Here is a 12,110-nt window from a genome sequence, read left to right as displayed (position 1 = left end):
TCTCATTTGGAATGATATGCAGCCATGAAACCAGAGCCTTTCCCTTGAAAAATTCAAGTGGTCACAAATTGAGATGCATGTAACTATCAATTGTAAATGCCAAACTGTCCCACCTGACCCTTTGTGATTGGATCATCAGACGATTCCACCCAGACCAGGGATGGGCATCTTTAGTCCTGGAGGGCCACTATCCTGCAGAGTTTAGCTCCAACCCTTATTAAAAACTCACCTAATCCTGAAGACATTGATTAGCTTGTTCAGGTGTGTGCAGAACAGTAAGTGGCCCTCCAGGACCGAAGTTGCCCGTCCATGGCCTAGACTCTTGATTCACCTCGCCTCTTGTCTTCTTCAAGCCATCCCTCCTACACTTTTATCTGCACTCACACATGTCATGAACACATCTCTTACTACTGGCATCCCTCCCATCCCATTTAAGCAGACTCACTTAACCCCACTGAAAAAACAACACTTAAACCTGCAGCAGATATCTTCCTTTCAGTCAACATTCTGCCCTCTTTTCACAAAACCTGCTGGATACCAACCAATCAGGGTTCAAACGTGGATGTTCCACACAGTCTGCCCAGCTCTCTGTTACTTCAACAGGTAAGAACTACCACAAGACCAGTTGTCCTCATCCTGGTCATTTTGACATCATCAGATTCTCCCATCAATTCACAGAACTGGGCATTGCTGGTGGTCCTCTCCAGTAGGGATGTGGGCAACTTCATATTTTCAAAATTGACTAGTTGGTGGGTTGCCTGAAAACTAGATGGATCACAACTGAATGGAAAAGAATGTCTCGATGCAATTTCAAGAAACACTTTTAAAAGATGGATTATTTTAAATTTGAAACGCCTTAAACGAAAACCTAAAATGTTTTCTGAATGTGGCTGTATAGTTGCAGTGCTTTAAAAGGAGATATACAAACTTTTCTGAGAGGGATTTACCATTCGATGGCCAGATGAACTTCAGATTGAGACCCTATACCTGTCTGATTATGCTGCACAGTTTATGGACTCCTGCAACTTAGCTGACCATCAAGTTAGCATCAAACCTTCACAAATGATCAAGACAACAGTGTGTCTGTTAGCAACACAGGCTGCATCAGCATTTTGATTTAGTATGCTTTACACTTCTGACTTGTTTTTGATGAATGCTGTTCTAAGGTCTGCTTAGCTCATGAGAGGTGTGCGCTAGGCTATATCTCAGTATGACAAATCTTTTTTTTTTCACCTGTGAAGAGAAAGCTATATATGAGCTGAATCATTTCGCAATGGATTGAGGTGAAAGTGGAAACTGTAAGTTTTGGCTGAATTTCCCCTACACTTTTTGATATTTGAATTTGTAAGATCACTTTAAAATAATAAACATGTTTCCAACTGAACATAACACTTGAGCTCCAATTAGTCTTCTGAAATTATGACCACAATGAAATGAAATCTCTATCATCACATTGATCACTTTTGATCACTCTATCCTCACTTTGAAATAAACAAAATGAAAAGAGTTTGCCCTACATACAATGAGAGTTTACCCCCCCCCAATTATGTGAGTCTCCAGAATTTACTCCTTGTTTCACATAATGAGCAAATTCAATGGGAATTCTTTTTTGTACTTCTAATTAAACTGATGGAACACTATAATGTGAGAGCAGAAGAACAATTACTTAAAAACAAGATAAAATATCTGTCTATGGTAGGAAAAATAAACTTAATTCAAAAGTAAAATAAGGTTATTTTCCTTACCCTGTTGGCAGATTTTTTTTTAAACACAAACACAATTTTGATACAAAATACAAAAATCTTAATTGTCATTTTGCTTCTCAATAAATGTACCTTAATTTAAGAATGTTGACTAGATCATTTGACTGGTCAATGGATAGCCTATATGACAAATAAATCTAGAATAATATCATATAGCCTGTAGTAAGTGGTAGTCATGAATTAGAGTTGTTCATTTGACAACTTGTCATAAAACTAGAATCTTATCGCATTAAACTGTTTTATTTTAGTTTCATAGAGATTAATTCATCAGTATCTATACAAAAATCACTGGCTATACTACACATAATTTATTATTTAAATTTGAGTAAAGTCATCAACACTGTATATAGCCTATTTTAGGCTAACAAATGCAATTATCGTAGGCTACGATTATAATGACCAAATGTTATAGGCTTAATCAAAATATTGTAATTTTTACTTGTTTGTGTTAACTAATGGTAGAAACTCGTTACTAATTTAAAGCAAGCATAAGGCTTTAGATCAAACTGATTTTAATTTTGAGATAAATTCAGTCAAGTGCGCACTGCGCAGACTTAATATTCTAATCTATATACAAACATGCGCTGAGGAATTTGCGGTAGGCGGTGCACCGGCAGCGGAGACCTTTTGCTATTCCAGCGTTTCAACTGGAAATCGTGGGTCTCAGTCTCAACACGGCGCGCTGTCATAGCTGTCACATCTCCCGCAGGTACGTCACACTCACCACGCGAGCAGTTGGGAGAGAGGGTCACTCCCGCCGGCGGGAAACTGTCTTAACACCTGCATCAGATGATGACAGCCAACTGAGCATTTTTACCTCAGAAAACAACGCGGGAACAACCACTCACTTTCACCAACACCAGCTGATAAACATTTCATTGAACTTCCTCGGAAAACGAGACTTCTGGTATGAAAATGAAGGGTTTTTTTCTTTCTTTTTTATATACATCCCAAGCTTTTAAAAAAAAACATAATTCCATGGATCCTCTTTTTCTGTCTTAGACACACTGTTGAGGGATGAACTCGTCTGCTGGAGCAGGGAATTACCGGAGGGGTTCAACCAATGGGGATAAGGTAAGCTGTTGATTTCATCCAACTATGTTTCAAGATATTATATTACAACAAATAATACCAATTCCCTCTGTTTCATTCTCCCTCTATGTGCATTTTATATATGTGACATAATTGACAATCTGGTGAACATAATTCTCATTTAGCATTTGAAGCAGCTTCAATATCCATGTAAATCAATCACTTTGAATTGAATAGCCTATGCCCTTTCTTTAAACAATAAATGTTGATGAGGATAAAGACCTTGGCTACAGCCTATGTGAGATTGAGATAAAGGGATTTTCATCACAAGAAGGTCAGGTGTTAGGTTTCCCTTAGGTTTTGTTGTTTTGTTATGTATTAATGCACTTAATTTAACACTTAGTTTCAGGGGACAGGGAAATTGTGTGAACTTGATGGGATTTATGAAGTGAAAGTCAAAACCACCTCAGGACTGTCAAAAGCCAAGCATTCTGTCCCGCTCCAAAAGCTCCCTATGGAGGATAACGGTTCTTTGATGTTGAGGTTAGAGGCAACATGAAATGATGGAGGTGAATATTACATTGGATATATGGAAGTTTGAAATGTTAAATAAATTCAGTGGAAGACTAAATGTTGAATGTCCCTACGTTTGGCACTTTTTTGTTCAATATATTTTTATACAGTGATAGTACCTATGCCTTCTTGAAGAGTCAATTGTCTGTCCCTATACTATGACTTTGATAAGCCCATTCAACTGTATATCCTTGTGTAGCAAAGCACAATGGTGCTGTGTAATTATCTTAAAGCCAGCAGTTATAAATCTCAAGACAACTTTAGTATCTGTTTACAGACTATTGTCAGTAAGAGTTTCAAAAAAACATTGTAAAGATTGAAGTGAAGTATAGTTACTGAATGACGATATACAGTCTATTCATATACTGAACTTGGCTCAATGCACCACAACATCCAGGCTTAAAACATCCATATAGGATTCTGTCAACAAATCTATAGCTTCACTGGACAGGGTTTCTCTGGTCTCCTCATCCTCTACTTTTCCATTCTTCTTCCTTCCAGTCATTTTTGAACTTACCTTTGGTAACTTTGGTCTCTTTTAGTCCAAAAGGCATTCAAAGATGTGTTGCTCAGTTTGAATCAAGTGTTAGGCTGCTTATACCCCCCCCCAGTTATTCGTACCCTAATTATCCTCATCAGTTTGAGTTATTGTCATAATATTTCTGTGCAGAGTTTTTCTTATTTTGTCGTGCCGCTGTTTTCTACAAACACCTTGGGGCTTTGTCTTACAAAGTTTTAGGGTTTTGTGACATCACAGCAGCGAATTGCCAATATCCTGACCCACATAAAATTATATTTAGTTCATCGCTCATGAAGATGCAACTGACTGGAGAAAACATCAGCCAGAATTCACTGTTTCAAAATCTTTTTTTTATTATTTTTTATTACCAATTCAGTATACTAATTGTTTTCACCCACTGGATATGAACAGGAAAAGCAAAGCTGAGGCACCGGGGGTGTTATTCATTTCAATGTTTGTGTCTGTGAAGCAGATGTCTTCAAGTTTTGAAGACACACACTGGAACAGTACACTGGAATGCATTTTTCTTCTCTGTGTTTTAATGGGAGTCTAAAAAGAAGAGTAAAAAAAGGTTGCTAGAGATTACCGCTATGTTTTTAATGGAAAGGGTAATCATGACTTTTTTGCCGTGGACTGGTGCAATGCCATTCTGGACATCTTTTAGAGAGTACTGGGGTCCAAAGTCTGGGGAAGCTGCAAACTAAACAAAGTGCGCCCTCTGCTGGCAGGATGTGTACTTTTTAGTGCTATCAGAGCACTGTCCAGTAGTTCTTGTAATAATTTATTCAGTAAAACAGGTCTTGTTTAGTGTGGTGTCAAGATCATTATAGATTAAAGTTGTGCAATTTGAAAGTTACAAGAATTACTGAGCCAATCTCTGATTTTTCCCATCAAAGGACAAGGACCCTTGATACCCAGTGAGGTATGTTAAACACTCTTCTTCACATTTGTTTGTCTTTTACTTTTACTATGTTGGATATGATATGAAAGGAGTCGAAATATTTGTCCAAGAAAATGTCCTGCAGTCTCTCTTTGCACAACTTGTCAACGTTTGTTCAAAACAAACAAACAAACTAAAAAGTTGTTTGATACTGGCAATGTTCAGTTGTCCGAAATTTCTATAATCTTTACTAAGGAAGACCATAATAGGTTTACAAGGTGGTCTCTTTTCGCAGTTTTGTTGTGTACTACAAAAATGTGATATTTAATAAACGGCAAGTAAAGACAAGATCTTGGAGTGACTGGGAAGTGGAATTATGTGGTGTTTGCAGTGTTGTTGGCTCTAAAATCAGCTGGAAAGGCTTGCTGACTGAATATCTAAAAGCAATACTCAAAGCATGTTCATACATTTCAAAGAATGATTTCTGGACAGCTGACTTTTGTTTTAAATCTGTGCTTTTTAGGTCATTTAAAAGTATATATTTAGCGCGTGGCAGTGAGTGGTCTATGACCGTTTGTTGATTTTCCACATGTTGACCCAATTGCATCAAACATAATATGGCATGTCAAAATGTCACGGACCCCCTGAAATGTGCAACATGTGGAAGTCCAAGAAAGAGTTTGCAAGAATCACAAATTTCCAGTTTGCAAATTCCTCTATCACAGCAGTATATTCTGCTATGTTTGCAACATTGTCTCTGCTTTTTACCACTGGATGGAGTGACCCAAGACAATGCACAGTTTCTTCTTATTACTAAGGAGTTGTCTACTACACAGACCTCTGCTACATAATTTTAATTAGCCTTCACTTTGTTGTAGAATAAAATGCAATATTTTATGGCAGTTGTCAAAATTCTGGCTTACGAGAATAAGGACGGAGCAGCTACTAAAGCTCAGAAATGATTTAATAGTGAACAAAAAAAACATAAGTGGCAAAAACAATGTAATAAAAACATTCAGGGCTTTACTAAAACGTTTCGAGCGTTAAGTACCATGAGTATCAAACATTTTCCGCAATATTTGTTTGTAAGCAGACATTTCAGAGGGATTGGGAAACATGCAAACCCTTTATACTTTTGTGGCCCAAGCTTCTGGAAAACAACAATACACTGGCAGAAATCATATTTATACCGTAGGCCTATATGATGTCGTCATATCTGTGATGATAATTTATTGTTGATTTTAAATTCATAAATTTGCCCTATTTAGGATTGTTTCTTATAGTTTATATGTTTCATATGTTTGATTAACAAACTATTCAGCTTGATTTTGAATAAAAATGACACTCTTGTAGGTTCACTTTTAACCTGGTCTTTTAAAAAAAAATCTAGATTGTTGTATTTTGGTCAAATATTTAGCATTTAGGTTTTGTTTGTGGGTTTTTTTTTTGTAATTTTATCATGCCTTAATTGAGTTTTCAAAGAAGCATTGAACCTGTTCTTTAATGTTTTATCCAAAGCTATCTCACGACCAATTCGTCCGAATTTGACGAGTGATTAAAAGATGGCTAATTCGTACGAATTCGTACGACCTCATTCGTACGAATTTGTACGATTTGTCTAAACCCACGTGATGGGTAGGTTTAGGGGCGTACGAGTGAGGTCGTATACGAATTGTTACGAATTAGCCATCTTTTAATCACTCGTCAAATTCGGACGCATTGGTCGTGAGATCGGGTTGGTTTTATCCCTTATTTGCGAGCATCTCTCCTTAATGACCCTGCTCCTATGAACGGAAGAGCTGTAAAGTATTTTTGGATGCATTTAAATCATGGCACTGCTTGGAATATATCGCCACAGTATAGAGAGAACCCATTATGCTCTCCTGCAGGAGCAGGATATGTTATAACTCACTCAGAGTGCTGCAGCAGAACGACTGATTTGTGATAGAGAGTTTGGATGAGCTTCCTTTGCTGAAAAAAATGCTTCCTTCTCCCTCTTCTGGAAGGAAAAATACTTTGCGCCTAGACAGGAAATCTTTTTGCTAATTTGAAATATACGAAATGCACCTGTGATTGAGAACACTTCAAAGCATTTAACACTAAGTGTTTGTATTGTAAACGTATATTTTTCAGGTAGAGCACAATCCACCTTGATGATTACAAACAGTAACTTTTTTTCTTTGTATTTGTCTAAAATGGTTTTGTTCATGTAGTTTTTCAAACTCTGGTGTAGTTTGCTGCTGCACATCTGAGTTAAGAATGATGAAAGCATTTTTCTCCTTTAAAAGGTGGTTTAGGGTTGTGATTCTTAAACCTGTCCTGGACATTTGCATGTCTCCCTTGTTGGACACACCCAATTCAAGTCTTGCAATTCTCTACTAATGAGTTGAATCAGGTGTGCTAGATAAGGGAGACATAAGCTGCATCCCAATTCAGAGGCTGCATCCTTCAAAAGGCCGCATTGGAAGGCCGATTGTGTCACCACTGTCAGTGGCGGAGCCAGGATTTTTTCATAGGGGTGGCCAGGCAAGGGCCAGCAAACAGTCTGGGGTGGCACATAAATCTTAATTATTTTAACATAAAAATTTGTTTAAATAATGTATTGGACTGTTTTAGTGCCTTCCTACACAACTGAATACAGTTAATTTGTACTGAATTGTAATTGAGATAGTAGTGAATTAGGAATCATGGAATACTGAGTGAATTTGATCTTTTTTATTATTATTATTACTTACCACCTCCAGGCATATTAATAAAGGGGACACGCACTATAGCTAAAGTTCAACTTGCTCAGTTAGCTTGGTTCTGGTTCTCAAAACCCCTAACATTGTTGCACCTTCATGGATGAGACATGCAGATAGCCTACTGTAGTTCAAAGATTATTTAACCTTCATTGAATTTTATATAATCAATGAACTTCAACTTTCTATAGGCTATTAGTTGTCAAAATAAATAATATACCTAAATTAAAAAGGGGGGTAAACATCTCTTTTGAATCCCTATGTGCAAGAATGTGAACAAGGCGGAAGTCAACAGCACATAAATGCCAGAATGTAAAATTTGTTATTTTATGAATTTAAAAATTATCCATTTTTGTTTGTCCTTTACAAATTAATGTAAAATTACCGCCTATATCTTCTAGTACAAATGCACAGTGCTCACATTTATTTAAAAAATTACATAGCCTATCAGTTTGTGCCTTTAATTGTGATCTCACATGGCAGAATATTTTAGTCGAGACATATGTGATGTATATATAACAAATACATGCATGCATGCAGTTTTGACACAGATTTTATCGCCTTTTTGATTATTTCATGAGTTAATTGACGACAGAAAACTACAGCACGCCACATTTGCGCGTGATGTGCAAGTACAGTACAACGGCTGACAGGACCGGAAAGTTAGTTTTACTGACATTTGTTGACCTTACAACATCTCATCTTGCCGCAGTTAGCCTACTGATTCAGGACAACGCGTTTTTCTCCGCATCTGACAGAAGTGTCACACGCTTTCACACAGATCGTTCAAAATAAAAGTAGCATCAGAAAAAAAAGAGAATTACGTTGTTGTTTCTTTGACTGCACATATGCGACTCACTCAAAACGGTTATGCAACCCACCAGTTGAGGAACATCGAATGTTCGAATCTGTATTTACTATGCTCCGATCACTGCTGAAGCTTATTCGGCACCTGTACATTTCCGCACTCGTTTGACTTGCGCCTGGCGCTGAGGTGAAGTTGGGGTGCGCGTCTGAAAAGTCTCACGTTTTTTGTGGTCTTAAAGAGACGGTTCTGTGTTTTAAAAACGCAATTCTTGTAAGAAAGAAAAAAAGAAAAAGAAAAAATAGAGCGAGATAGAAACAGAAGTTGTGAGAGGGGTGGCCAAAGGGGTGGCCAAGCTTAAGCCAAGGGTGGCCATGGCCACCCCTGGCCACCCCCTGGCTCCGCCACTGACCACTGTGCGACGAAAGGCTGTCCCAATTCGAAGGCTCCTTCAAATCCGGCCTCCAAATGCGGCCTTCGTTTCCGTGTAATCAAGGATACAACAGATGGATTCTTCGCGGCCTTGCCTATCCCAGAATTCATTGTGCGCCAGAGAAGACAGGATTTTTTGAGAGAATTTGACGAATGATTTTTAAATGTAAGTATTGGGTTTCAACTTACTCAAATATCTAATGATATAAATTTTTAAAGCTGTTCAAATGTTGACATTTCTTACTGAGATGTGATCTGCGCATAGTTTATACTATTTATTGTATACAGAAACGGACCACGGTGAACATACTGCATTTAGACACTTTGCTATAACTTTAAAAAAAGGTCCAGTACAAACGTTACGGTCACTCATCAATGGCAGCTGTCACTTTGAAGTCTATGTCCTTCGAAGGATGCAGCCTGTGAATTGGGACACAGCAATTCAAAATGTGCTATGGTGGGGGGTTCAAAGGACAGGTTTGAGAAGGATTGGTTTATGTAAGATTTTGCAATTTGGTACGCAGTCAGTGATAAACCACTATTGATGACATATACTTTCCATTTTTGCTGTTCCCCATCACACTTATTATAGTACAATACAGTAATTCTCATACTATTCAGCCCTAGTACCACATTTTACAAATCAGAGGTGGTACTTGGCATCTTGTGGTTCCATGAAGAACCTTCCGTTCCACAAAAGGTTCTTTTTAGTGGAAAAAAGTTTTAGATAGGGAACAACCTTTTTTTTTTTGCTGCAAAAACCTCCTTTTCGGAATCTTTATTTATTTTAACAGTGCAGTCATCATCAATGTTTGTTTTTGGCTGAAAATGTTTGTTTTTGTTTAAGTTGAAAGACTGTGAGCAGCATACACACATAATATATTTTTTCTTGTAGTTCAAATAAATCATGCTGCTTTAAAGGATTAGTTCACTTCAGAATTAAAATTTCCTGATAATTTACTCACCCCCATGTCATCCAAGATGTTTGTCTTTCTTTCTTCAGTCGAAAAGAAATTAAGGTTTTTGAGGAAAACATACCAGGATGTTTCTCCATATAGTGGACTTTAATGGCAACCAATGCATTGAAAGTCCAAATTGCAGTTTCAATGCAGCTTCAAAGGGCTCTACACGATCTCAGCTGAGGAATAAGGGTCTTATCTAGAGAAATGATTTTCTAAAATATATAAAATTGTTTATACTTTTTAACCACAAATGCTTGTCTTACAGAACTCAGCGATGCGCCATGCATTACGTAATCATGTTGGAAAGGTCACGCGTTGTTGACCTATGCAGAAGTACCGCGGTAGTGTGAAAAACTCCCATATAATTTTATCCTCCAACTTCAAAATCGTCCGACATCGTTGTTTTACCTTTTTTTTTTTGTAAAGGGCATTTGACTTAGTCTTTGCACGTTCGCTTTGTAAATATTGGATGGTACTTTCGTCTACGTCGCAATTGACCTTTCCAACGTGATTACGTAATGCATCGCAGAGTTCTGCAATATGAGCATTTGTGGTTAAAAAGTATACATTTTTATTTTTTTTTTAGAAAATGACAGATCGTTTCTCTAGATAAGACCTTTATTCCACGGCTGGGATCGCATAGAGCCCTTTGAAGCTGCATTGAAACTGCAATTACAACTTTCAACCCATTGGTTGCCATTGGAGTCCACTATATGGAGAAAAAACCTGGAATGTTTTCCTCAAAAAACTTAATTTCTTTTCGACTGAAGAAAGAAAGACATAAACATCTTGGATGACATGGGGGTGAGTAAATGATCAAATTATCATTAACCCTGAAGTGAACTAATCCTTTAAGAGCCTCATCTGTCCCTTGACTGGCCGTTTGCAGATCAGTGCTCTTAACACCACAAACCACAATAGTAACATTTAGAATGTTTGCTATAGATACATAGTCAAACAAATTATCTCTTTAAATGCTATCTCTTTTTTAAATGATTGATATAGACATTTATGGCAAACTAAATAATATCTTGTCTTTTTGTCGACCACCAGCTTTTAACTGTTCTCTTTTTTTGTACAAGCATACATTTTTGCTGTGTACTTCCATAACTTTTTGCAACCCAGCATGACAGAAGAACAGACCAAATAAATGAATTTAGCAGCAGTTCAGATCTTCCACCTCTCACAGGGGGAGGATCTGTCCCTCGAGGGGCACACACAGAGGTTTTGGGATCTGCACCATCTCATCCATTACAATGACCCCAGCCTCTGCATGTTTTTCCAGGCAGGTCTGAATCAACAGACCAGGGCGCGCCTGAGATGGACCTCAAGGGACATTTAAAGAATATGTGCGGGGTGGTACTGCAAAATGGATCCCCCTTTACCATCGGCGAGAGTGATGAGGATCAAACCTCATTAACGCCGTAGCGCAGGCTGCACCATCAGCCCCAGCCCCAATGTACTCCAAGCCACTGCGGCTGATCTCGGCCAGAGCCGATCTTTGTCCTGGAGCCCGAGCCCATCAAAATGTCTGACCAGGTGCCTGAGGCAGCATCTACGTTCATTAAAGAGGGGGTTTTGGTGGAGTTTGTGGGCATGACGTGGAGCCTCGCCCATTGACCAGTGAGCAGTGCTTAAATTGGAATTGGAGAAGGGTGTTTTCCAAAGTCTCCTGTTGCCACTGATCCCGCCCAGTACCAAGGAGGCTGTTCCTGAAGTATCTACCTGTCCTGTGTCGGCCAAGATGGCCATTCCTGAAGGATCTGTTTGTCCCGTGTCGACAAAGGATGCTGCTTCTAAACACTCTGCCTGTACTGTATCGACCAAGGAGGCTTTTTTTTTTTAACTCTGTCTGCCCTGTATCGTTCAAGCAGGCCATTTTGTAATCCCCTGCCTGATCTACTCAGTTCTTCGACACTGTAATCACTGGCTCCATTCAGCCCTTTGGCTCATCATAAGCTGTCTGCACCTAGCATCCTGGATCCGTCTTGGACTTCCAGTTTGCTAGCTCCGCCCTGTAGTGTCAATCCTCTAGTTCCACCTAGAATAGCAATGCCCGTCACTCCCCCTTGGGCTGTCAAGCAGTCGGCTCCACCGGGGTTCTTAATCCTTTCAGCTCAACCTTGGTCAGTTGTTGTTCTGCCTTCACCTTGGACTTCCTCCACAACTTTGGGTCCGTCCGGCTCCTCGTCCCCTCCAGCTCCACCTCAGTCCTCAGTCATCCGGCCCCCTGGTTTCACCTCAGCCACTAGTCCCCACGACCCTGCCTTGGTCTCTTCAGCTCGGCCTGGCTCGAACCTCCACCAGATCCGCCTCTGTCTGATGTTCCCCGGGTTCTGCCTGGCCTCTATATCAAGGTTACTCCCACCACTGTGGACCTTCTACCTGATAGCTCTGTTTGG

The 12,110-nt window shown here is 39.0% G+C and overlaps 1 protein-coding gene across 1 annotated transcript in view; it reads left to right on the top strand.

Annotated features, from left to right (window-relative positions):
- The first annotated feature begins 2,765 nt into the window (after positions 1 to 2,765).
- The window catches only part of dpp6b (dipeptidyl-peptidase 6b), a 149,105-nt gene continuing 139,760 nt past the window's right edge, over positions 2,766 to 12,110 (top strand). Inside the window, exon 1 of the mRNA XM_056262919.1 lies at positions 2,766 to 2,837. Within this exon, the coding sequence (XP_056118894.1) occupies positions 2,781 to 2,837 (57 nt within the window). The 5' untranslated portion in view covers positions 2,766 to 2,780. The remainder of the gene's footprint in view (positions 2,838 to 12,110) is intronic.

This window comes from Rhinichthys klamathensis, unplaced genomic scaffold (assembly GCF_029890125.1).
Source record: "Rhinichthys klamathensis goyatoka isolate OS25496 unplaced genomic scaffold, OSU_Roscu_1.1 h1tg000011l_1, whole genome shotgun sequence".
Taxonomy (NCBI): Eukaryota; Metazoa; Chordata; class Actinopteri; order Cypriniformes; family Leuciscidae; genus Rhinichthys; species Rhinichthys klamathensis.
This window is presented reverse-complemented; position numbering and strand designations above follow the sequence as displayed.